We start from the raw sequence: 26648 nt of genomic DNA, 5'->3' as shown, positions 1-26648 counted from the left end.
TTCTGACAACGATGGTTGTACATTTTTCTTCTGAAAGTCTTGAGCTACAGTACTGTTCATAATTCACAAATATCTGCAAGACAACAGTTATATTGTGATCAACAGAAGTTACCTTCCCTTGTTGTCTGACGCCAAATAACTCTGTTGACGCCTTCGTGCGCTTTGGGTTTTTAACAAAAGATGGGGCGGGGTTAAGAGCGGTTAAATCATCTGATTGGCTAGAACTGACAGCAGGCAGGAGGAAAACACAGTGATGCGGCATCTGATTGGATGACGGGTTTGTATCAAAGTGAAAATATGTGCCTCGAGCTCTTCTGTTGCCAGGGCGTCAATGGCGGAACTCCGCAGCAGAAGTTAATATGACACAAGACAGAATCGCATAAGGTAATACTGCAAAAACCTCTTTACAATAATAGCATATTTTTCGTTACAGTTTATTTTTCAGTGCTCAATTAGATATGCTGTCTCTTCGTGAGCAGGTTTATGGGTGGAGCAGTTTGAAGAGCTTACTGTAAAATTGAGATGAGTTACAGTGATGAGTGTTGGTGTGGCGATCCTCATAGAAGAGTCTCATGAACTGCTTCTTTTTTCTAAATTTTAAAATAACTGCTAAGTTCTATCTACTTTAGTTATCAGTTGTTTCTCAAAGCTGATTTTAAATGTAATATGTATATATCTTTACTGCTCTTCTCCCATCTTCCTGTACTTTTCACTTGTTTTGGACATGTATAAACATGTTGAGTGTGCACGATGCATCAGTGTGGCCCATAGATAAACACTGCACTTTACATAACTGTCCTCTAATACTTGGATTGGACCAAAAGAGGAATTCACGTTTTTATGTAAGAGTACAACAGTAAAGCTGATAGGCAGCAGGATGAAAATGACCTCTGGTAGTTTATAAAGACTTGTTTGTTTAAATGCATCTTATAGTCTTCATCTTAAGAGAAGGGTCCTTTAAACTGTGGCCCTTATCAGGGAACGGTCACAGATTGTGAAGCAGGACACATGATCTTCAGATCTGAGACATCTCATCCTGGAATTCCCAACATTGTCTTTTGGCAGCAGATTATTATTTTATTTTTTTGAATCTAGGTCATTCATGTCCCTCTGAAAGTTATCCAGTCCTCTGCTGTACTCCCTGATGGATTCACTTGTGGGAAAGGATTCTGGAAGAGCAATAGATAATATAATTGCTGGTCTTAATGCTCTTAACCACAGTCTGGATGAGAACCCTGCTGCTAAATCAGAGGATTAGACTATGAAATTGGAGAACCCCTCCCTTTCCCTTGATCATTAAATGTCAAAATCTGCTAAATATGCAGCGGTTGCAGCTCATGGCATTTTTTAGGCATTGATCATGAGGGAGATGAGTGTGGAAACACAGGCTTGTTGGTGCAGGTCACAGTTTGTTATTTAGGTTTCTCTCTCACATGTGTATGAATGAAAGGGCGTTTTTGAGTTGAGTTGAGCACAGCTTCGTTCTCTGCTCTGTGCACTAAGGTCAGCATCTTTGTGTTAAACAAGGGTACATTTAATAGCTTGCATAACAGAGCTGCCGATCCACCTGTCCTGTATACGCAAAAACAAATAGGCAGCTGTTCTCTCCTGCACAATGACACCAGTGTTATACAGGCACTATTGTACAAAAGTTAAGGTGTAGTTTTAGTTAAGGGTAGTGTATATGGGTAGGTTCAGTCATGCTTGTAAATTTAAGCCACATGGGCACATGTAAGGAAAGTGCAGTTGCTTTCACTTGAACGGAACACCCATTTTAACGGAAGTGGTTTCATTGTAGCATGCTAGCCTCAAAACAGATCCCCTGATCAGTAAAGAAGTGAGTTTTCTTGTTAGTAGTTTTAGAGAAGGTTTATAAATATGTAAATAAGTTTTTTAATATATTCTTGGTCTGAACAGGCCTTTAGGCTGGTAATCACATTTCTGCTGGTATTTATGAAGTTAGTTCATAAATACCAGCAGATATGTGATTACCAGCCTAAAGGCCTGTTCAGACCAAAAATCATAACTATAAATACAGTAGCATATTTCACACCAGTGCACAATAGCATTCTGTTTATTATCAGCGTGTGCCGCAGTTACGTCATCTGCCGATTTTAATGCTCAAGGTGGATTCTGATTGGCCTCTAGTGTTGTAGGCTAATTGTTTATCAGATAAGAAGAAAGCATTCTGAAAAGTGATTCCAACAATATCGTTCTTCTGTTTATAGCTGTGTGGAGAGGACTTTACTATTCTTATAGAAGTAGAATGATTATTAAAACTTTATCGTTTTATATATATATATATAGTTATCATTATGTTCCTTGGTGTGACTGGCTCTTAACACAGAACAAAAAATAGTCCAAATATTATTTTTGCATTAATTGCCATGACAAGTGATGGATGATTTTGAGTTTCTTTGATGTTAACAACAAAATATATAGGAACGTTTTCTCCTCCTTTTTAAAACTATTTGCGAGTATATGGTTAGTTGCATTATTAATATTTGCATCTAGCATTGACTTTGTGCTCTCCTGTCCAAAAACCAGAATCAGAACAGTTGTGAATGTGAATAATTTTTTGATTGAGAATCAATGTTCCTTGATCACAGATTTGCTATCTAAAGTGCAGTCAAAGCACAAACAGGCACAGCCGTGTGTCGAGCGTCACACAGATTGATGCCATCCTATCTAAAACCGTGAATCACACTGTTATGCGAATGAGTTTATAGCACACACATCTCATCAGGTCTTGTTTTCAATACATGTAACCTTCAGGCCAGTGATTAATTTCCATGACTCCTGTGATTTTGCACTGACGGTTAACTTGAATATGGTTTCTCAAGGTTATAGCGCTTGAGCCTTTTAGTCATAACTATACATGACTGCATCATCCCTGTGTGCTAAACTTCGACAGATAAGCCTGTGTACATGTTTTTATGTTTCAAAACACGCTTCCTTACTTCCACATGACGTGGAAATGATGGCCTGATGGTTGCATAAAGTTGGTGTTACATTTTTATGAGCACAGACCATGAGGAACAGGCTCTGTTTTTCAGGCCTGTGTGGAATTTCATGCTCCTGTTATTATTATTTTAGCTTTGTTAGAGTGACATTTTCCAGAATGGGCGTTTGGCTTTAGCCTTTCGCTGTAATGTTTTCTAACCCCATAGTGAGAAATCTAGTCAAACTAAAAGTTATCTCTATCAATGGAAATGTTTTCCTACACTTTACCTTGATATTTGTGCTTTGGCAGAGGCCAACAAGGATGTCAATAGAGGCAGAGGCGTTGCTGCAGGAGGCGAAGGAGAGCATCGAGGCAGCCCAGAACTACAGAAGCGAACTACAGCAGAGGCTGCATGGACTCAGCCAGGCACGCAAACAGGTACGCTGCAGCTCTCTGCACTGCCACTGAAGGAATGAATAGGTTTCCAACAACTTGCAACATGTCAGTCCACACCGAAACTGCTGTGCATTGTGACACAATCACAGCCAATCAGAAGATATTTCATATACGGTGGGATTTTGGACCAATGAGATTTCACAGTGGGCGGGGCTACCCAGTGTGGCGCTGCAGAAATCAGGATTGGCCAAAATTCAGAATTTAAGAATTCATGAGTTGGAATTTGAATTTGAGTTGGAATTTTCTATTTTAAAGGTTCCTAATTTGGTTTTGGAGGTCTCCTACAACAGGTTTACAGGCCTCCAAGGTCAAAAAACACTTTTTTTCTCATAATATACATTGCACATCACCTTATTTCTCAAAGAGTCTGAAAACGGTTTGTTCGAAGATTTAGTCTCTCTAAACCCCTCCTTTCCATGAGCTACTCTGCTCTGATTGGTCAGATGGCCCAGTATTTTGTGATTGGTCTACCACTTACACCGTGTGTCAGACACAATGACCATATCTGAATTTCATTTTCCACGCTTGTATACACAGTGATATGAATAGTAACAACAGAATAGAATAGTACTAAGTAGACGTTGTTCACGAGCAGCCAATGAAGATCATAGGCTGGCATTATTCAAATTTGTTACAGTGTTAATACGTAGGTTTGTAACAGGAAGTGAGACTGGAATTGCTGATGACTCGTTTCAGCAGTTCAGAATCAAATCTTTATTTTAGGAGACAATAACTTTGTCGTGCACTTTGATCTTTAAAACTTTGCAGACCTTTTACATTCACAAACAGTTGTATAACACTCTACATGAAAGGTAATATTTGAAAAATCGTAATAGGGGCACTTTAATTGGCAACACCAATTGAGGAAGAAAGGAAGTTTTTGTTTTATAATGTTTTGGAATTCAACAGGTAATCTGGAAATTTAGTGTTTTTCCACTTTGGTCCATAAAATAAAAATTGTGGCGTGTCATTTTGAAATGATTTATCCAATATTATAGTATTTATTAATGTTTTTAATTAGCTTATATTTTTATATCTATCTGTCTATGTTTCTATCTGTCTGTCCAGTTTTGCGCAACATTGACAGGAATAGGAACCAAGCAATTGACTAAATGTCCTCTTGCTCGTTACTTGTCTCTGTCAAGGCTGGCTCAGATAAAGCGATCTCTTCCATGTAAATCTGTTTTTATCTGATCGCGTCTGGTTAGGACCAACCATAGAGACAGTAATGAAATTGCTACTGATCACACCCAGCATGCACCAATGCATAAAAATACTACATCGAACACAATGTAGAAAATGCCAGAAACAATTCAGCTCCACAAAGATAGTGGTTCCCTACACAGTAACCAAATAACGGGACATATGTGGGTGTTTTTGAGAGAGCGTGGGTAAGTGATACTCCCGCTGTCTCGGTGAAGTGAGTAGGATCCTCAGTGCCAGGAAGCCTGTTGGTCAGCACAGAAGGGCTGATTCATGCCGCACGTCTCCCGGGGTGACTGTAGGATGTAAAGCCGGCCTGCTGCTCGGTGTTATCTTCAGTCTTTGCTTCTGGCATCTTACCCAACTTCCTCCTTCCCCCACCTCCCACAATGCCTCATTCAGAGCGTAAACAAGGCTGTAATTTCCTGCTCTTCATATGAGACATTAAACTCAGAGAATGTTAAGCTGTCTCTCCTCACATCCACCACAGGACAGAGAATTGAACCAAACTTTTTGGATCATTGACTGGTGGTTGTATGACGCCCCACGGTACTGTGATTAACCTCACAGCGTGTGCAGCTGTCTGAGTGAGATCCCATATGTGCAGCCCATCTGATATGATCATATGACATGCTCTGTTATTCACAGCAGTGACACAACATTTGCGGTCAATCTTTGGGTCAATCTGCATTTGTCCTGTATGAACAGAACTACTTTCAGCTTCCAGCTCTAGAGGCTCTTCTGTATGAAGATTCTTCATGTTTTAAAAGAACTGAAGCTTCCTGGGCAGTAGTTGAGCTTGATGCTAGATCTTTAACATTAGCTGTTGTTTCTTGTCTACTTCCTCTTTAAGTTGTTACACTCTGTCTCAGCCACTGATGCTTCCTTAAATCCTTCAAGTGGCCTCTGTTTCCCACAGCCTGTCACCCACGAGCCACACTGCAGCCAGCTGGAGTCTTAATACATGATCACAGGGAACACATACAGAGCTAAAGCGTGTTTGGTCCACACTAGCATACATATTTGTCTATTTGAGATGAGGGGTTTTACTTTACAGTTCTATATTCATTTCTATTATTAATAATATTATTAATGGGGTTGCATTTGCTAATTCTGGGGCAGTCATGGACTGTCTATGGTCCCCGTTAAATAAAGTACTAAATAAATTGTTAATTATATTTACAGTTCTGTTTTGTTAATTTTTGTGTTTATTTAAATGTCTTGTGCCCAGATGAAAAATAAATTAATTAGGCTATATATTTCAGGTATTTTTTTATATTTCGATTTTGATCAATTTGACTATGAAGTAAACATGGAACAATGTGATTTTGGGCTTAAATTGGGAAGTGAAATTGCTGTCGCTCCACTCACCTCTCTGCCACTGTGGCCTTAGGTCAATTCACTTTCAATTATTTTCATTTGACCAATATGCAAAGAATATAAGCTAAGAATATAATTTTGAATCACATTATGCTGAACATAAGTTCCAGGAATATTGTTCTTGCGCCTGTGTTCATCTGACATTAAAAAAGAGTTACTGAAGAGTTTTGTACGATCCTACTGAATCTTTGGGAAGGCTGAGTCTAAACATCCTGTGATGGGGAGCCTGCACTTCTAATCACCTCCACCCTCCACGCGCTCCTCACAGCGCATTGTCACGAATAACAATATTTAGGCAAAGGATTCTGTCCTGGCTCAAAATATTCAGACTGATCCTGATAAGACTTCAACGTATGAGGAATGATGCACGTCTCTGGACAGCAGCATTTCCTGCGTCAATTGCAAACAAAGCCATGTCTGGAACTTTCCACTAAGGTTCATTAATAGCACCGTCTTTTTTGGGTTTCATCCATTTATCCTGCACCACTTTATCTGTGTTATTTTAGACTCTCTTCCCACTTCCTGGTGCTGTCTCTACCTACACACACTGTGACTACAGTCTGTCTAGTTCCACGGTGCTAATCGTCAACACTTTTGCTCTGCGCTCTGTTGTGCATTTCTGTCAACATGCTTTGCCCAGGGCTGCATTGGGCTTCACTGATTATAAGGGAATGAGACTTTTCCTCGTTCCAGAAATATGACTCAAGGAATTCTTATAATTACAGGCTTTAACGTGTCCTTTTATGTCAGTGTGAAGAGTGGTATTTCACTAGGTTTTAAGTTAGTGTACTGGGTCACAGATACAAATGTTCATTGATATGTGGCATTAAAGGGCCCAAGCTAACCTTCTTTTGCAAGTGCAAGTTTCATGTTCACAAGATAAGAGGAACTGGATTTTTTTTTACATTGAAAACCGCCAGGCTTCCTGTCACTCTTGGCTCCATTTTGTTGAAGGTGAAGCAGTTAGTCTGAAAGATGCACCAAGAAATGTGCCATTCACTTCTCACCACTTCCGCTTTCAGTCCTACACTTCATGTTCAAAACAAGACAGTGGCACTTACTGATTTATGTAACCCTCATATATGACTAAATGTACGTTTTAAAATTTCTGAATTAATTGGTTGATTTATTGTTATAGCATTTATGTTGCTGCATTCAAATAGGGATTATTATTTATTATCGGCTTGTTTCTTTATACTTGAGCCCTGTTTAGAGAGGACTAGTTTTCCGTAATATTTTAAATTTGTGTCACGTAAGTACTCAGTACTTTATTATTTTAATCCTGTAGGAAATGAGCAACTTTTTCCCTTGTAGCTTTTGTAAAAAAAAAAATGGTGGGTCATCTAAGAAAAAAATATAGGATAAACTAAAGGATGCATTAAATTAATACAAAGGGACAGTAAAGACATTTATAATGTTACAAAAGATTCCTGTTTCCTATAAATGCTGTTCTCTTGAACGTTTTATTCATCATGAATCCTGAAAAAAGTTTCACGTTTCCACTAAATGATTAATCATTTTCTTGAGCAGCAAATCATCACATTAGACTGATTTCTGAAGGATCGTGTGACACTGAAGACTGGAGTAATGATGCTGAAAATTCAGCTTTGACATCACAGGAAGAAATTACATTTTAAAGAAAGAAATTACACATTTTAAAACATTAAAATAGAAAAGTTATTTTAAGTAAGGAATCATTTACTCCAGGCCGTTGAATTATTAGAAAAATAACGCACACCCGATGTGGTAATGCTTCCACGACGCGAAGCGGAGTTACACCTCGAGTGTGCCTTATTTTTCTAATAATTCAACGGGCTGGAGTCAATTATTCCGCTTATACTACGGTTACCATACCTCAAAACATTTTGACAAACAGGTTTGACAAACGTTTGTCAGGTTTTTGTTCTTAAAACAGCTCTTGTTTGGGAATAGTTTCTTATGCATCTCATCCTCCGTTGCTAATTCCAAAACATAATTCTAGAGCTTCTAACGGAGGACTTGAGCCACTGATGGCAGTCTAATGCAGTTACAGTATCTCACCAAACGTCATGTAGCTTTTAAGTTTCTAAACTATTTTACTAATAAAATCGTCAATAAAAGTGCCATTGTGGGTTTTGGTTCTGTAGGCTGTGAAGACCTTTGAAATAACTGAAATCATTTTGCGAAGTGATATGGAACTGTAATGTGGTCAAGACCGGCCTGGAACTACTTTAGCCGTGCGTTTACCTGAAAATAACTGCTCAACTTAGAACGTTCGTCAACCACTCAGAATCAAGCATTCAACAGCCCCATAATAATATTTCACAATGTTGCTATTTTTACTGTACTTTTGATCAAATAAATGCATCTTTGGTGAGTGTAAAAGACTTCTTTCAAAAACATTTAAAAAATCTTACCGAGTGCAAACTTTTGAACGTTAGTGTATATTTCACAAAATTTCTTCTTATTTACTGTAATTTACCATAACAATAGATCATTTTCTTTACTACCTGGTGCACCTTCATGGACTTCATCGACACCCTAGGTAAAATAACTTAATAATTGTTCAAAGTATTTGTAATTGAAACATTGTTTAAAAAACAAGTCCTGTCTGAATAGTACTATAGACTTCTTAAAAACAGTGTCAAAATCTCTTTTGAGCCTGTGGTTGTCGTGGAAAAAGTCTTCCCCTCCTTTCAAAATGCACTTTCAAAGCTTGCCGACCATTGGCTTGGTGCGTCCTGGCCTTTATACGATTTCTTACAACTTGTTTAAACTTTTCTCAACCAATGGTCATTCGTTGGGTTATCTTAAATTTTTATTAGCCCATCCTCTTCCTGCTCTTAAAGCAGAGGAAAATATCAGGTACACATTTTAATCTTTCTTGCATGAACACTCCTACACTTCCTGCACATCCTACACATCCTGCACATCTCAACATCGAAAGTATCTCCTTATCATTGTTGCATTTGGTGCTCAGAGCTACTGAAGGGAGACACAGTGCACTCTTATGTCCTGAGGCCTTTTCTGAGCCCTTCTGAGTTTTACACTTTATACTTTACACTGTAGACTGAGAAATGAAGCATTTTCTAAACGTTTAATAAAAATACACTTTAAGAAGTATACTTAATGGTTTGAGGAAATGCAAATTTTTTAAAAGTTATCCTCAGCAGTTGTGTAATGGAGGTGTTTGTATGTAAATCTTGTCTGTGTGTGTGTGTGTGTGTGTGTGTGTGTGTGTGTGTGTGTGTGTGTGTGTGTGTGTGCGTGTGCGTGTGTTCGTTCTGGTTTAACCTACATTGCTAGGACCAAATGTCCCCACAAAGATAGTAAAATGTGAAAATTTTAACATTGTGTGTGTGTGTGTGTGTGTGTGTCCAGGTGCGAGGCAGTGCCAGTCAGACGCGTGATGCTCTGCAGCGGCACTTCCAGGAGGTGCAGGCGGCGGTGAGTCGACTGCTGACCGAGAGACTGAACGCTCTGTTGCAGGAAGTCGACAACATCGAGCTGGACAGTGTCAGTCCCTTAGATGACTGTCAGAAGCTCATTGAGAGTGGAGTCAGCACAGCTGATGAGCTGCTCCGAGAGGGTGAGTCTGTCAGATCAGCGGAAGTGGAGGCTGGCCACTCATTGTTCGAGCTACAATGACTCATCAACTACAGTTACACTAATCTGATTTCATGGGATTTAAAGTATGTGAAAACCTCAAGAAGTATTTATTAGAACAGAACATTTGATTTAGTCTTGTGCCAAAAGAGGATACCTCATGTTTGAGCAGTCAGTTTCTTGTCATATGTCAGCTTGTAGGTTTATGTCAACAGTATGAAATGAAATCAGGCCAGACATTTGCTTAAGTAGTTGAAGAATAGCAATTATGTGGTTGAATCTGATCAAACTGTGAAAAAAAATGGCTATTCAAGGCTCAGCAATAATGGCGCTCAGAGCCAGTGTAAAAGAGTTTAGTTTAATTAAAAACTAAATATTTTTTAGTTTTTTTGTAAAGATTTGTTTAAAAACATTGAAATATAATAATTTACATACATTTTTTTTTCAAACATAAAATTATGTTGCTAAAAAGGAAATGAATTTTATTAAAAAAAATTTTTGCTGTAGGGTCATTGAAAGTATAAGCAGATAAAGTACAAATTTGAACCTACTGGCTCATATGGACCAGCAGAAAAATAAATCTTATTGTTGTGCCCTGCCATTGGGACAATTGCTAGCTATCAAATTGTTAGCTTATTAAATATTTAAGAGTTTTATTTAGCAATTTATTTTGATTTTGCAATTGCTATAATGTCCTCTAGAGCTCATTTGATTATATGTGACCCTGGACCACAATTTTTTGAAATTGAGATTTATACATCATCTGAAAGCTGAATAAACAAGCTTTCCATTGACGTATTTGTTAGGATAGGACAATATTTGGCCGAGATACAACTATTTGAACATCTGGAATCTGAGGGTGCAAAAAAATCTAAACATTGAGAAAATCTCCTTTAAAGTTGTCCATTTATGTTCACGATTGTGCTGCATTCACTCACAAAAATAAATGTTTTATATATATACGGTAGGAAATGTACTAAATATCTTCATGGAACATGATCTTTACTTAATATCAATAATCAATCATTTTGACCCATACAATGTATTGTTGGCTGTTGCCACAAATATACCCGTGCGACATGTGACTGGTTTTGTGATCCAGGGTCACATATTTGTTACAGTTGCCCTGATGTTCAGTTATGAATGTAATAATACAGCTGTCCTTTCAGGGGAGGCTGCCATCCGCTGTGGTATAAATGAGAAGGAGGACAAGCTGGGCAGCTTCACTAAGAAAGCCCTGCAGATCCAGTTAGACAGGTGAGGAGCGCACACACTCATTCTCTTAACAAACCTCAACTGGCCCAGAGCTTTGATAAATCACTGTCACAATCTCATAATCACTGACAATCACTGTCACACTCAGTTCATGTCTAGGAACAATGAATACATGGAGACTCAGGAGATCTTCAGCTCTTGAGAACACAAAACAAAGCCACATATTTCTGAAGTTCAGAAGACAATATTCCCGTAATTCCATTACTGCAGCACTCATTGAAAAGCGCATTAGCTAACCTTTACTAATGCCTGGTTTTATGACTCATCTGTTTTGTGACGCATCTTCTCAAAGTTTAATGGAGAGGTGGCAGCCGTACTCGCAGTGATGCGCTGAATCACCCAAGCATCTAACTCAGATGACATTTAAATAACAATCCTAACTTTTGTGTTTTAGAATAAACACTTTTGAATAATTGATATGTGTAGTTACCCTCCCCATGTGAACGGGACTTAATTCCCGCCTTAAAAACATTACTCACCGATCCTACATGAATAACCGTTGCTCTCCACCGTTTTGTTGGCTAGGCTCTTGTGAGTCTAAGCAGGGTCTGTGTTTTTGGATAGTTTTAGTTTTAATGAAATTATCTAAGAAATATGAAAAGATAAAATAATGTTGCTGGATAACTGTGCACCTCTATTAAAAATATACAATCGTCGCATTGTTTTGTGCTACTTCATACTAACTGAGGGACAGTTTAGCTACTTGATGTGCCATGTTTTAAACACAGGATATTTCTTTAACCCTTTAGGATTATTTGCCAAAGATTTCTATTGAATCATATAAAGCATCTGTTCTCTAGACATCAGTAAGAGTCTGCGTAAGGACAGTATATGTAAATACATGTGTCCTCAGTCTGCCCGAGGTACCTGTGCTGGTGGACGTGCCGTGTCTGTCTGCGCAGCTGGACGACTCTCTGCTGCATATGTTCCGATCGCACGTGGCTCGGCACGGCAGCGTGGCGTCTCATCCGCCCGTCCAGATAGAGGAGCTGGTGGAGAGACCAGGCGGTGTGCTGGTGCGCTGGTGTAAGGTGGGTCTGGCCTCCCACGTTCATGCCCATCAGACGTTTTAACGCCACGTGAGCCTCTTGGTAATGCCTGTTCTTTTTGCATGTAGGTGGACGATGACTTTACCCCTCAGGACTACCGGTTGCAGTACCGTCGCGGTAACTCTTCTCAGTATGAGGACGCGTACATCGGGAAAGACAACGAGTTCCTGGTGCTCCACCTTGACCCGCACATCGACCACCTGTTCCGCGTGTGCGCCAGAGGAGAGGGCCGAACCGAATGGAGCCCGTGGAGCATCCCGCAGACCGGCTACACCACACTCGCACCCCACGGTACAGACTAGGAAACCTAGCATTGCAAACACTCTCTAGCATTAGCTATAGTTCATCCTAAAATGAAAATTCTCTCATCATTTACTCACCCTCATGCCATCTCGATGTACAGCTTTTTGTCTTCAGAGAACATTTTTTAGTCCATATAATGCCATTGAATGGGTGCCGCTCGGTTGACACTTGAAAAACCATACACAGCGATCAGGACGGTATTCCATACGACCCAGTGGATGAATCATTCACAATAGGTGTGTGTGAGAAAATGCTAATTTTTTAAACTTTTTTTAACTGTAAATCATTGCTTCCGGTCTACTGTCATACAAGTGTTCATGAGTATGGGACGTTGTGACTTGGCGTGAGAAGTGGCGGTCCTCTGTGCTTCCGCTTTGCTTCTCGCTCTTACGTTTATGTCAAGCTGAACTTGTAAATGCGCTTAGGGCAGTTGGCCGAAAGCAGTGGCTTATAGTTAAACAAAGTCATATACATCGGGGATGGCATGAGGATGATTAAATGATTCGAGAATTACAATTTTTGGGTAAACTATACCTTTTTGTATATTCAGATCTCACCAGGCTTTTTTCATAACACATATTTCTGTGTAAATTGTTCATAAAACACCTCCAAACAAACGTGTTTCACGAATATTGTTTCACTGTGTGTTTCCAGAATGGCTTCCTGGCGTGGATGGTTACATTTTAAGCAGTAGGAAGAACATCGCCATGCGCAGTGACTCATCAGCTGGTCATGGAGGCGTGCTGTACTCCAACTCCTCCACATACTTCTGTGGCCAGACCCTCACCTTCAAGTACATCAGCATTTCATTCTTCTTCACACTCTCATAGCAGATAAACTGTGGGACATTTGAAAGTGGGACACTATAAATAGGTTAAGATCATATTACTCGGATACCAATTAATTATTCAAAACGACGGAAAGATGCAGAATCATCGTAAAAGACATTTTTACAGGAACAAATATCAGCAGGCCTATAAATGTCTCACTCACTGTGCCTGATTTCTTTCGCTCTTTGTTTGTTTGCAGGATCACGGCTGCTGGACAGACAGATAAGCGTGACAGTTTGGGTGTGTGTGCGGACAGCAGAACTGACACAGACTCACTGCAGAGGGATCAGGCTGTCTGCATCTCCACTAACGGTACGAGCAGGAAAATATAGTTAAATACCTTTTGAAGATATGCAGTTTATACACTACTGTTCGAAAGTTTGGGGTTGGTTAGATTTAGTTGTGTGTGTGAAAGAAGTCTCTTCTGCTCACCACAGCTGCATTTATGTGATCAAAAACAGTAAAAACTGTAATATGAAGAAATAATACTACAATTTAAAACAAGCTGAATTTTCAGCATCAACTCCAGTCTTCAGTGTCACATGATCCTTCAGAAATCACTCTAATATGATGATTTGCTGCTCATTTATTATTATTATCAATGTTGAAAACAGTTGTGCTGCTTAATATTTTTGTGGAAATGGTGACACATTTTCTCTTAAATCCACATTAATGTAAATAGTAACAATGTATAGTAACATTTGGTAGACGCTTTAAATCTAGCAATAATCTAGGCTTGTTTATCACACTGTTTTAACTAAACTAAACGGGCAAGTATTAATACTTATTGCTAAAACAATTGAATAAACAAAAAATGATGACTTCTGGGACTCAGATGTTTTGTTCAAGTCCGTTTTGAACTGATGCATTGCAATTGATAGTCATTTAAGTTTGCAGCTCAAAATAACACCATCTTTGCTGTTGAAGGTTAAAGAAGAAAAAGTTAGTTTTTTTTTGTGTGTGATTGCTCCCTGCTGCACCGCCCACTCACCGACTGCAGGCTTCTTGAGGCGATGCAAACATTAGAGTTAAGTCAACATGTGCTTTCCCGTTTCCAGGTGCTGTGTTTGTGAACGGAAAGGAGATGACCAACCAGCTGCCAGCCATCACTGTTGGCTCGTCTGTGACCTTTGACATGGAAATGGTCAACCTCTTTCCTGTGAGCAACAACAACAACCCTAGCGACGGCGGAAACTTCAAGCTGAGGGTGACGATTGGCTCAGGGAACAGAGAAGTGGTGTTTGATTGGCTGCTGGATCAGGTGGTGGACAGCCTTTTCTTTGGCTGCTCCTTCACACACCCTGGATGGAAAGTGCTGGTGTTTTGATTGTTGCATGATGAAATATCCAGTCTGCTGGAATTCAAGACCTCAAGTTCCTTTAATTTGATCAAACTTTCCAAGTGCTTACAGTGTCACATTTTGCCCTTTTTTCTTATAATTATCAGTCACAGATATCACTGCAGAATAACATTAAACCTTCTGTTTTGAGGTATGATGCCAACCACTACTCTTTGACCTCATTACAGGTGTCGAGTTATTTGCATAACAGTACATGTTTGCAAAAGAGACTGTTACATGTTAGTCTAATAAAGTCTTTTCCTGCAGGTGTTAAGCTGCAAAGCATGTTGGTCTGGTTTACCACAGAAAAAAAAGTGAAGCATTCAGAGATCAAAGGCACTCAAAACTGCTCAGAAAATGTGCAAAATAAAAGTTCTTCACAACGACCAACAAAGATCAATCTTTAATGCTCTGACAATCTTTCTGCATGAGTTTTCTCAAGTCAGAAGTGGAGAATGTATCTGTGGAAGAAACTGTTGCCTGTTTAAACATAGCTGGATGTTGGTTTATGTAGGACACAGTAACATTTAGAGATGGCGTACCTAACAACTAGTATTTTATTCTTGTTTGCCTGGTACTCAGTATTCTAGAAAGTCTACCATAAGGTAGACTGCTAGTGTCAACCTGTTCACAGCTTCGACACAATACTGATCAGTAGATACCAATACAATGTTTCCACAGAAATGTGATCGTTCGCACTAAGCTTAAGTGTTGTGCCATTTTATGATGAACTGTTTTTTTTTTTTATACATACGTCTTGCTGTTCCATTTCATGTTTTCATTAGCTGGCTTACCTTACGGTAACTGTTATAATGCATTTGTTGGTGATTTTTAAAAAAAAGAAGTGTATTTCACACAACAAAATGAGGGGCCAAGCACCCAATTCACTTGCTCCTGAGGTAGAACAACATCATTTACAAGGTACTATGTAATTGCTCACTGCAGAAGGGAACATTTGTAACCCAATGAGGATACACCCATGAAATATCTGATACTATATTTATAAAACTGTGACCATTTCATGTATATTTACCTCATTTTGCCTGTGCCTTCTCAGTACAGATGTAACATTTGCAATAAACAGTTTGGAACATTTAGACAAATTCCCATTTCTTTTGCAAATGTTTACTAAAATAAAACCAACAAATGAAAGAATGTGTGAACATGACTTGTGAGGTATCAATTGTAAAACAAAAAAACCCTTTATTTTAAATAAAGAACCTGAAGCACTTGTTTCAGCATAATTCAGAAACTCAAGCAGGTTTCATAATGTTCCTATCATATTCTTGATATAAATATCTTTTTTTGACATTAATTCATATCAGTAATCCACATCTTGTGTAATTGATGCTGTATTGAGTGTTACGCACTCACAGTTACGCAACTGCATCAGACAGTTAAGTAATTGATCTCACATATTGACCAAAAACATTTTTTTAAACCAGTGCACAGTTTTAGCTAAATAAAACAGTGTTTTACAAACAGATCCCTTTCCTTTAAAACAGATGCATACAGCAAAAAACAACTATGAAGACTTGCATTTCTGAGTTGAAACAAACTAGACAAACATTGTAGCCATTTCACTTTGGTCTAAAATAATCTTTCTTGAATGCAGTCACCTTCAGCAAAGCCATGTCACTAAATTTATGTACATATTACAACAGGATTCAACAGAAACACCTGAAAATAAAACAAATGGGCACCATGAAGAACACATTGGAATCAAAGTAAACTGATAGATACAGCAGAGCAGATGCATTATGAGAAAACTAACATATATTAATAGGTGGAACTGGACACAGTATTGTGTGTGCAGCAAAACGTCACAGAAATTCAAACAAGAGTATAAGAAACCTGTTCACACCACAATTTACACCAAAATATCAAACCCTGCTTAGAGTCCATGTTTCCATGGATAAGGCAAATGTAAACATTTCTGCAAGGCATCCCATCCCACTGTTTTTAGTACCCTGAACCTGTATGTATCTGTGTTGCAAGGTCAGTGGAATAAAGGCTCTGAAAAACTTGACAAACTTAAAAAAATTGCAGCATAGGCAGCCTGCATCACTGATGGTTATTCTTCAAGCCGAGATTCCAAAGAAAAGTCATTTGAAGTCTTCCAGTGTGGTGAAAAATAAATGTGGATACTTTCACTTTAGCCACCACAAAGAAGTCAGCAAAACTTTGGTCCAAAAATGCTAGAGGTGGCACCAACAGAAATGTTGAAAAACTAACAACAACAAAAGAAAAACACTCTACACCAGCCAAACTAATATGTTCAAGTTTTCAGAAGGAGTTTATCAACCCCTGTGAAAAATACGCAATAAAAGCAAGTTTGTAGGAGCCATTGCCAACCATCAATATTCAAAATATATTAAAAAATTATTTTCATAGTCCTTTTAAAAACAGGCACCTAAAACAAGTGCTAAAAACTTGCTAGAGCTACGGGGGTTGTGTGAGTAGAGAAAAAAAAAATCAGAAATGACTTGTAGTTCTAATGGCATCTTCAAGTAATTTGAATCTAGAGTTGCTTTGAACTCTGATGACATCAGGTCAAATCCCCACACAACCTGTTCCTAACTAGACATCATCTTTAACCCTGTGAGTGCAGAAAGTGGTGGTTCTCGCATCCAGGGGGCGTTTGACACCCACTGACACTTAATTCAATCAAGAGTGAGGAGGAGGTGGTTTCAGTGATTCTGGGTCTTGACTAAATTTGATACACTGACTTCGCCATCGCCGCTGGATCCGCCGTCAGCATTGTCTTGCGTTTTGGATTGCTCCTGGTTATCTTTGTGCGGTTTCAGATCTCTCAGGTGAGCCATGGCCTTGTCTATAGTCACTGTATTCACTAAGCCAAAGTCGTGCATGCTGACCAGATGGAGCAGAGTGTTCTGGCACAGATTCTTCTCTACGATGGTGGTGCCGTGCTCCTCCACAAATAACACGCAGGCATGATTCATTTGGTTGTCAGCTATGAATCTGCACAGAAGGAAATAAGAAGCAAATTACTGGCAGAAATGTGATCAACCTCTGAGAGATAAGCTCACATATGTGCAAGGTGATACACCGAACATACGGAACATGGATTGTGTTTAATGGAAGAGGAGAGTCAATACAACAAACTCAAAAAAATATAAAGGACAGTGTGAAAGAAGTGAAAATACGTACCCATGTTTCATTACATGCAGGTTCCACAGTTTCATGACCTCTTTCTCTCCCTCATTGACATCTGTGAACTCCTCGATTTGCTGAGGGGTGATGAAGACGAACAAAATCATTTAAATAGAAAATGACATAAAAATCAAACTTATTTGCAATTTCATAAGTGCGCGAAATCCATAGTCACTCAACGCAACATTGTGGGTCAATTTGACCCTTTTCAGACTGGCACTGATTTAGTCCAAATTTACATCAGATCCTGTGTAACATCCTTCTCAGATGTGATTTGAATATGGGAATGTAATATAATTCCTCTGACACGACGTCTCACTCACACACACACACACACACACACACACACACGAGTCACAAACAGCACGCCATCTGTCCTCTACGCTGCATCTTCAATGGTAACAGAACCAAAGGGTCTTAATGATAGTATGACTGTTTCCTCACCATAGCAGTCTTCTCCCTGAGCCACTCCGGGTCCCTCTCGTCCTCACTGTCCACTTCCATTTCCTGTGGCCTAAGTGGCACACAGCTGTCGCTGTGGAAGTACAGGCGGTTGTGGCCGCTGATGCAGGTCCGCGGCTGCTCCTGTTCTCCATCCTCGGGCTCCAGGAACTCAGAGAGGCTGGGCTTTGAGCGCTTGGGCCTGTGGAGACCGCAACACTGTGTTTAACATCAGATTCAAAGAAATGAATACAAGGTCGGTAACGGTGCATTCACAAGGGCCTCGGAGTTAACGCTTCTCATTTACTTTGAATGGGTGACGAAATGCTTTGCCGAACTGAATTGTGGGTTCCGTTGCGTCACTCGTGGCAGAAGTTGAAAAACGTTCAACTTTTAAAGCGCCAACGCAGGAGTTAGCCAATCAGATCGCCTATGCAATTGCGTTCATGCAACACCGAAAAAGTAAAAGTGATTGGCTGTTGTCACTATGATGCTCGCGTCAGCACCAAGTGTGAATGCAGTGTAAAAGGCCTGGGCAACACTACAGTATATACTATAGAAATGGCAAATCTGACACCAAGGAGAACATAAGTCTGTGCCACAGATGGCTGCCTTAAGTCTACACTCAAATGATTGCAAATTCAAGTTTGAGGTCAGTAAGATTAAAAAAAGAAGAAATGAATACCTCTATTCAGCAAGGATGCATTAAACCAATAGAAATGACAATAAAGATACTGATAATGTTACAAAAGGTTTCTATTTCAAATAAATGCAGTTTTCTTTAACTTTTTTATATTAAATCAAAAGATTTAGAAAAAAATATATGCCAAATAATAAGCAACACTGTTTCAACATTGATAAGAAGTGTTCTATGAGCAGCAAATACTCATATTAGAATGATTTCTGAAAGATCATGTGACACTAAAGACTGGAGTAAAGAAAATTATTTTAAATTGTAATATTTCACAATATTACTGTTTTGGATCAAATAAACACAGCCCTGGTTAGCATAAGAGACTTTTTTGTGTATGAAAAATTCATTCAGACACCTACCAGTTGAACGGTAGTCGGGCTAGAATTCAAAGTACGCGCCGTAAAAAGTGTGCATATATTCACCAATTTACAACGGAGTAGAACACGGATGGACCAGTCAAATTCATAACACATTACTTTTTTGAGTCTTCATTACTTCAAGCATTAAAGAACAAAGCAGCTGTTTCAGCACTGATGCCAGATGCATCATTAATTTCTTATGAACAATCTGTTTTGCTTCCAAATAATTTAACTGACTGGTTAATGGGGAAATTAATGACCAAGTAATGCATTTTTGATTAAATTTTAACTATATTATATATATATATATATATATATATATATATATATATATATATATATATATATATATATATATATATATACACACCGCAACCCCAATAGAAATTAATAATGAAACCTTTCGCTAAGCCCACGCAGCAGCTAAAGCATTTTTGAATTTGGATACACATACTTTCAGTCTCTTTTTCAAACCACACAGACCTGCAGACAAGGAAGTGTGTAACTGGAGTCCTCTTCACTGGGCCGTTACGGCTGAAGGCAAAGCCAGGCTGGCAGTGGATGTCCTGAGGGTTGCCCACGTAAGAGCCGTCATAGCATTCATTTATTGACACATCTATCCTGGCTCCTTTAGGATGAGGCTGGGTGAGAAACACCTATACATCAGTATAAACATTTCTACCAAATACTGACTATATGCAAAGGTTAGATATGTGATTTAACCCAGTGATTTAAGAAATAATGCATTTATAAATATAAAAAGGCATTTCTGGTGATGTCTCTCACCACATAGTTGAAGATGAAGCGGCTGTGCGAGAGCTTGAGGTGCTTGAGGAGGCTGTAGAGTTTACGGCAGTTCAGGGTGCACCACGGACAGTGAAGGTCATCTCTGGCCTCCGTCTGCTGCCGTGTGTTATTGTTGTAGAGGAACTAGAAAACAAGAGGATGGATACAACACACCATGACCACACAGCGGCCCATGGACAGAGCGAAACGTCACAGCAGGACTTATGAACTCCGGCGCTCTCATGCTGATATCATACAGCACAGAAATCTACAGTGGAAAGACAATCAAGGAAACACCCTGCACTTTGATAGTCAATATAAAGGCCTGGGATCACAGATAGGTGTGCTTTATTGTGTGTGCCGTCTGCTTTTAAAGCTTTGTTGATGTCGTCAGGTAAATTTACAGATGCGTGTTACTCACCTGATAATAAACATGTAGTTTCTGACGAGGTTCAACATGAGTTTGTTCTCTTCTTACTGGTAGATCAGTGCCAACTGAATCATTCACAGCTGCAACCAGTCAAAAGCCATTGTTATGACTAGAATCGTCTTAAGTATTGCACACAATTCAATATGCTTTAAAGGGCAAAAAGTTATTGAACTTTACTTGTAAACACTGACCAGTGCTTGTGATCTTACCTACTGCATGTGGCGGCTTTACATTACTAGGCTTGCTGCTGTCTACTGTGCTGGATTCAGAATTGCGTGTGGCAAGCGGTTTGGCCACTGGTGCCGTTCCTCTGTCAGCAGCGTCATTGGTCCATCGCAAAGTGAACTGCAGTGTGGGTCCCTGAGAAAAGGTCTCGAAGGGTGGAAGCCACTGAAACATGGGGTAAAGATCCCAAATGAATGACCAAAAACTACTTAATGATGTACAAAATGCAGACTAATAAAACACAGCCTGAAACTGACCTTCCCATCTCGTATGGTTTCCCACGTTGCCCTTTTCTTGCCCACAGGACTCTCCTCCATCTCCTGCATGGAGACTTCATACTCGCCATCCAAAAGCTGGAGGCGTCTTTTAAAGAAACGCAAAAATGAAGTCTTAAACCAGACACGCAAACACAAAGCAACTAAATACTAAAAAGAATAAGCAATTTAAAGTAAAGTAGTGTTAAATCAGGGTTTCTCAAACTCGGTCCTGGAGGGCCACTGTCCTGCACAGTTTGGCTCCAACCCTGATCAAACACACCTAGCTGTGAGTTTCTAGTGATCCTGAAGACATTGATGAGCTTGCTCAGGTGTGTTTGATCAGTGTTGGAGCTAAACTGTGCAGGACAGTGGCCCTCCAGGACCGAGTTTAAGAAACCCTGTGTTAAATAAAGTATATTTACCTATTTTTATCAAAAACTGTCATTTGTGCCACAAATGTAGTTTCTCCATCATCCTGATGAGAGCAATATCTCTTCTTCCTGTTAGACATCTCTTCAATAACATCTGAGAAGATAACAACTTTCTGTGAACAGGCCTCATCAAAATGTGTATTGAGGTGTAATATTATTAAGTCTCAAAAGCTGAAGCTCATACTGGAGTCTCTGGTGGTCATGCCATTGAGCTCTCTCCCGCCTGGACGTGACACTCTGAACAGAAGGGAGTAGGACTTCACCATGTGGCTGTTACTGGGTTCAAACTCATGGCTGGGCACTACCAGTGTGGGAAAAGCTCCCATCTTGGTCTGACTGATGTCGGGGTTCAGAGGCACCTGCTTTTTACCTGTGGGCACTTGCTTCACTGGGCAACTTACATCCTAAAACAGAAATTAGTTCAAAATGTCTGTTAGCTTAGCAGCCATTTATATATGCTAGTGTACTACTAAAAGTTGGCTAAATTAACATTTACAAATATAAAATTACATTAGTCACATTAGTGAAATTTCTATGAAATTTGAGGCAAAAAGATTCGTTGTCTATTGTCTAGGGCTGCCCCCAACTTCAACTGTTCATTTAAGCCATTACTCTATTAGTCAGGGGAGAAATACTAAACCATAATAACGAACATTTAAAATATAAATTAAGCGCTCAAGCACGCACAAAGCTTGCTGCAGCGGCAAAGGCAAATGTTGCATGAGATCAGAATGCAAACAAAATAAACCTATAATATAAATAACAGCCTTATCTTCAAACAAAGAACCCCCTGAAATTTAACGAATATATTTGTAAAATTTAGGACATAAATATAAATTATAAACAAATGAATAAAATAAATATACAACAAACTGAAACACTTAAATATATTAGTGCAAACAATCAGTCCAACGGACAAATAGCCGTAACATTGAATGAAAGCTAACAAAATAATAAATATACATTAGCCTATATAAAAACATAAATAAAATGTATAGCAGCAAACTAAGACACTACAACAATATGGACAATTAGGTTTCACGTCACATTTTTGTGGTCGGTCTTCACCCTTTCGAAATGTTCCCCACACTTTGGATTTTTTGCCGAACTTATCACCACATGGGCCAGCCGAGTTGGCGATCCGTCATCGCCTGACTTCGCCAAATCCTGTGGAGGTTTTTTTTCTTTCTCCGACTAACCGACTGATTAAAATGTAGGTCCGACTATTACTAGTTTGTCGACTAATGCCTAGTTCAGATTAAACAATTTTAAACGTCGGCAGATCGCATTGATGTTCAGATTACATGACTTGCTGTCTGTAATCTAGAGTCTTGAAGTCGTTGTGGTGTTCACACTACGTAAATGATCCGCAACAGGGGGTCCCACACTACACAAGCTGACAACAACTGTCACCCAACGACTCTACCTGGTCCCCAAACCACGTTTTGAAACGAAAACACACGCAAAAAGTGGAACAGGAAATAACGCGAAAAAGGAATTGTTTATTCGGACATGGACGTCGGGAAGAAATTAGCGCAGCAAGCAGTTTGCGCCATGATCTGTTCTGAAAAACCCCCGAAAAAGTAAAAGACAAAGAATATGTGTGAAAGAATGGATCAGCACACGTGGGCAGCAGGGATTGTCTGTGATTCAGAGAGAGTTGGAGGCGAGTAAAACATGTTTAATAATGAAAAAGTAACTGCCTGTTGCTGCTGCTGTTTTTCTTTCGGTGATCTCAACCCAATACCTTGCTCTCTCATTGGCTGTAGCTCGTCCACAGGATGTCGAATCGGCCGATAGCTCCAGATATTTATAATGCTAGATATTTGTCTGGCGTCTGCGAGCCGTCGAGGAGTTCACACATAAAGATTGGCGAGGGCTGATCACCCGCTGATTTGCCCCCAATCACAGCTCGACCTGACGGTGAGCTCGATGATTTGCAAATCAGACTTAAAATCCTGTGATTTTGCAGCGTGAACTTGGCATAACGTTTAGTCGACTATTAGACAGCCCTACTATTGTCAATCGTGTAGAAATGTATAAAGCACAGCTCACTTTTGAACCAAGCAGCTTTCTGTTGGTCAGCATGGCAGATCCACTGGAAATCTGCGTGGGGAATTCTTTCACCCTCACTTGAAATTTCTATTGAATTGACTGAATTTCTCCCACAAAAAAATGAGGGCAAATGTGACCACACCTTCTGGGACCAAAAGTCTTAATGACAAGTTGCAATATGCTGATTTTTGTGTAATCAAATGCTCTCAACAAAGGACACAAAACTGTGCTTGTCAAGTGATTTCATTGGGTCTTTAATTATGTGCCAATGGCAAAGATAAAACCAGATTAAAAATTAACCTTCATGTGCACATACAATATCAAGACAAGGACACTTTTTTTTTTTTTGGAAGAAAATAAGGAAGCTTATTTTTGTTGGTGTGCAAGGTCAATGCAAGTTATTTTTTACTTCTCTATGACACAAAGTTTTACCTTTCTCTTCTTGTGGCAGACCTTGACGAGTAGCACTTCTACAGACACTGAGTTTTCTTCATTCTCTGAGTTCTGCAATGGCTTCTCTGATACATTGAACAACAAATCAAAATTACTAAAGGATCAGGGGATATTATTTGTACACGCTGGTAAGAGCATACAATTTTTTTTTTAAACTTAACGTTGGCTTACCAGTTTTATGGAAGAATCCAGTGAAAGTGAGCTGCAGGTTTGAAGCCACACTACAAGACAAAAGACTGGAGTTAAAACCTCTGCATGCATTTGACCCATTCAGTCAAGTTCAGAAAAACAAGAGCCACAATAATCTGCAATAAAAGGACATCTTACTTGTGAGATTCCTGATCCACTTTTGACTTCTCTAGCAGATCGTTCACTCTAAAGCACTTTCTGAAACAACGGACGCCAACAAACATTGTTATTTTATCTGTTGAGATGTGAAGCCCTCTTTTAACTCATCCACCTACAACTAAAGAAGATCACTCAGTTGCAGTGAATCTGTCAACAAATTGTCTCACTGTGAGGCCTACGCAAGGAAATGGAAGGTGTGGCTTTTTGACAAACAAAGAGATTAACTTGCATGAAGTTTGTTTAATATACAGCAATCATTTTACCTTTTTGAACTTGTTCTCGAGTTTCTGTGGGCCATATATGTAAGAGATCTGTGCAGGAAGATAGGCTGACGGAAAAGGAAAAATTAAAGAGGCAACCAGTTAAGCTATTGTTATGGCAGCCATGTACAGTTCTCCAAGTTTAGTTTACACAAAAGTTCACATCCAAAGGAGAACAGCACACCATTTCTTCATGAGTATGCTCTACTTACTGCTATGAGATTCCTTGTGCGCAGAAATCTGTATATCTGAGTTGGTTCTGTGAACAGAAGTGCAGAGAATCACGTACACTGATGTTGCAAAATTAGATGCCATGTAAATAAATAAGCTGCTATTTTTAAATCATACAAAGCACGTCGAGCCAGCATCAATGAAATGAACCCCATTATTTTACAATGACACTCTTATACATTAATCAAGATGGCAGTTTGCCACGACTTGTCTTAGCTCGTGTAGAGAAACTTCTGGTTTTCAAGGGTTTTGTGTTGTTTGTGAGTGACTGCTGATTCCCCTTGCTCTTCTATGACCATAAGTCTAAGTCCCCAATGCCATATTACAATATTAAAACACATAAAATCACCATAAAGCACGTGTCATCTCTTGATGCACGTGTCTAAGTTTCGTATAGGATGTGGCCTAGACAACTATTAAGTGTTTAAAATAACTCTATTGTGACAAAAAAAAAAAAAAGCATGACTTGAGCAGATAATCCACATTAAAATTCATATTTAAGAAATTCCACGAACTGCTGGACACAGTAGTATTGGTTAGTATTGTTGTTTAGTCCTCAAACTAGGAGTGTGTGACATAAAACAATTGGATACAATTAAGTGTGCTAGAAAAACAGCAGTTTATCGTGTTTACAAAGCGAAGAGGGTGAAAAAAGTTAGATTTACGAGCAAACCGGAGCAACTTACTCTCGAACGCCTGCAGGAAGAGTTCGTGGTCGGCTTGGATCTGCTCCATCTTGGGTCGCTTGACTGAAGGCATCACAACACCGGACGATACGTGCGCTCCTCCATTTGCAGCTTTACTCGTGCTGTTGGAGTAAAAACCATTTCCACCGGAGCCGTGCTTTTGTGGAGCCATCCTAGAATTGTGTTCGCGGTCGAGTGAGATGTTAGAAACGGAAGCCCAGAGGATTCAGCCGAGTCCTGAGCCCAAACAAAGGGAGAGCAGCCGCCGAGACCGGTTCGCCCCCTCAACAAAGTAACAGTTAACATCCACGAGCCGGCAGATCAGTTTGTTTTACAGACCGGATGGAATTCGCGACAACACAAATGTACACGTAGAAAAACATCGCAACAACGACGACTCATTAGCGTGAAAAAAATGAGCGCTTCGCGAACTCTTATCGGATCATAATATGGATTCCACGCGATAGTGAACGCCGACTAACGTTACAACACAGACACCAGCCGCAGCAGAAAGTATGCTTAAAGATTAGCTGTCTGTCCACTATTGTGTTGCGAAGGGAATATATCGCCGCTGTTTACTTGTTAGGAATATACAAGCCCAGAAGCTTTGTGCCCTATGGGAAACAGCCTGAAGTCGAAAGTGCCGTGAATATTACCCGCCCTCTTTCTTGAATGTATTCCACTCTCAGCTGATAAAACCTCGAGTTTGGACGTTATTGCAGTCAAGTTTGGTAGAGAGTGTGCTGTGCGCTCGCGCTGCCTTCACTTTTGCGTATTATATTTTCGCGGGAAATTCGTTTTTCAGAGTAGATATTGTGGCGAGGAAAAAAGTTCAGGGTGTAAATTCGGGGCGGGCCCCTAGTTGTGTTAAAGATTTGTCTGTAGACATATTATTTAAGTTATTTTTGAGAATGTTAAAAGCCGTTTTGTTTGATAGTGACTATATCAGAACAGAACAGTTCTTTTTTTAGGGCCTCTCGTTATAAGTGGAGCAATCACTACTCATTGCTTTATGAAAGTTCATGACTTTCCAGCTCATAACTTTTTTTTTTTTTTTTAACTTTTAATCTGTTGTCTGTACATACTTACTTATATTGGCTCAATCTACTTTTGAGATGTGATCAAATGTCCACAAACACAAATAATAAGCAATAATAAGCAGCTGTGAAAAATATATATTTTTTTTTATATACATATTTTACATAATATAATGGCATTCACCATTTTATTTTATTCCCCATGAAAAGTTTTTTGGATGGTTATTTCACTAGAGACTCTCATCACTTGATACTGCAGTCAACACTGTTATGAAAGCCAAGAAAATACCAACTTTTTTTGGGAACCAATCTACAACACTAGATTTTATGTATTGAAAGGATCCTTTAATTTTATTTTTCTCTAAACCACTAGATGGTACATAAATTAAGCTCAGCAATCCTTCCCTGGCACTTTGT

The 26648-nt window shown here is 39.4% G+C and overlaps 2 protein-coding genes and 1 long non-coding RNA gene across 3 annotated transcripts; 1 reads left to right on the top strand and 2 right to left on the bottom strand.

The window, feature by feature from the left end:
* Nucleotides 1-268: 268 nt before the first annotated feature.
* Nucleotides 269-15208, top strand: crlf3 (cytokine receptor-like factor 3). The gene is made up of 9 exons (XM_079883106.1): nucleotides 269-384; nucleotides 3254-3382; nucleotides 9344-9551; nucleotides 10738-10825; nucleotides 11697-11874; nucleotides 11961-12183; nucleotides 12850-12988; nucleotides 13225-13337; nucleotides 14084-15208. The coding sequence occupies exons 2-9, from the start codon at nucleotides 3266-3268 to the stop codon at nucleotides 14350-14352; spliced, it is 1335 nt and encodes a 444-aa protein (XP_079739232.1). The 5' UTR covers nucleotides 269-384; nucleotides 3254-3265; the 3' UTR covers nucleotides 14353-15208.
* LOC307165490 lies at nucleotides 12877-14095 on the bottom strand. Its single transcript, XR_013822490.1, has 2 exons — nucleotides 14017-14095; nucleotides 12877-13033 (listed from the first exon to the last, which is right to left on the bottom strand). It is a non-coding gene; the product is annotated as an uncharacterized lncRNA (long non-coding RNA).
* Nucleotides 15122-25979, bottom strand: suz12a (SUZ12 polycomb repressive complex 2 subunit a). Its single transcript, XM_079883058.1, has 16 exons — nucleotides 25195-25979; nucleotides 24490-24536; nucleotides 24281-24345; nucleotides 23997-24056; nucleotides 23841-23890; nucleotides 23649-23734; nucleotides 21346-21565; nucleotides 21153-21255; nucleotides 20731-20836; nucleotides 20458-20638; nucleotides 20240-20328; nucleotides 19819-19962; nucleotides 19516-19673; nucleotides 17983-18181; nucleotides 17536-17615; nucleotides 15122-17346 (listed from the first exon to the last, which is right to left on the bottom strand). Exons 1-16 carry the CDS (start codon nucleotides 25364-25366, stop codon nucleotides 17055-17057), a joined length of 2052 nt encoding a protein of 683 aa, XP_079739184.1. The 5' UTR covers nucleotides 25367-25979; the 3' UTR covers nucleotides 15122-17054.
* Between the last annotated feature and the right edge of the window lie 669 nt (nucleotides 25980-26648).

Source organism: Squalius cephalus, assembly GCF_949319135.1.
Source record: "Squalius cephalus genome assembly, chromosome: 1".
NCBI classification, from domain to species: domain Eukaryota; kingdom Metazoa; phylum Chordata; class Actinopteri; order Cypriniformes; family Leuciscidae; genus Squalius; species Squalius cephalus.
Note: the sequence above shows the minus strand (reverse complement) of the source record. Positions and strands in the feature narration are given on the sequence as shown.

Bases quoted from the DNA above. Each gene is read 5' to 3' on its own strand.
- suz12a (XM_079883058.1), bottom strand. From the start codon at position 25,366: ATGGCTCCACAAAAGCACGGCTCCGGTGGAAATGGTTTTTACTCCAAC. The intron at 24,057-24,280 runs GTAAAATGATTG...CCGTTGTTTCAG, and splicing joins TCGAGAACAAGTTCAAAAAG to AAAGTGCTTTAGAGTGAACG. The intron at 17,347-17,535 runs GTACGTATTTTC...CCTTCTGTGCAG, and splicing joins CTGCATGTAATGAAACATGG to ATTCATAGCTGACAACCAAA.
- crlf3 (XM_079883106.1), top strand. From the start codon at position 3,266: ATGTCAATAGAGGCAGAGGCGTTGCTGCAGGAGGCGAAGGAGAGCATC. The intron at 10,826-11,696 runs GTGAGGAGCGCA...ATGTGTCCTCAG, and splicing joins CTGCAGATCCAGTTAGACAG to TCTGCCCGAGGTACCTGTGC. The intron at 12,989-13,224 runs GTACATCAGCAT...GTTTGTTTGCAG, and splicing joins GGCCAGACCCTCACCTTCAA to GATCACGGCTGCTGGACAGA.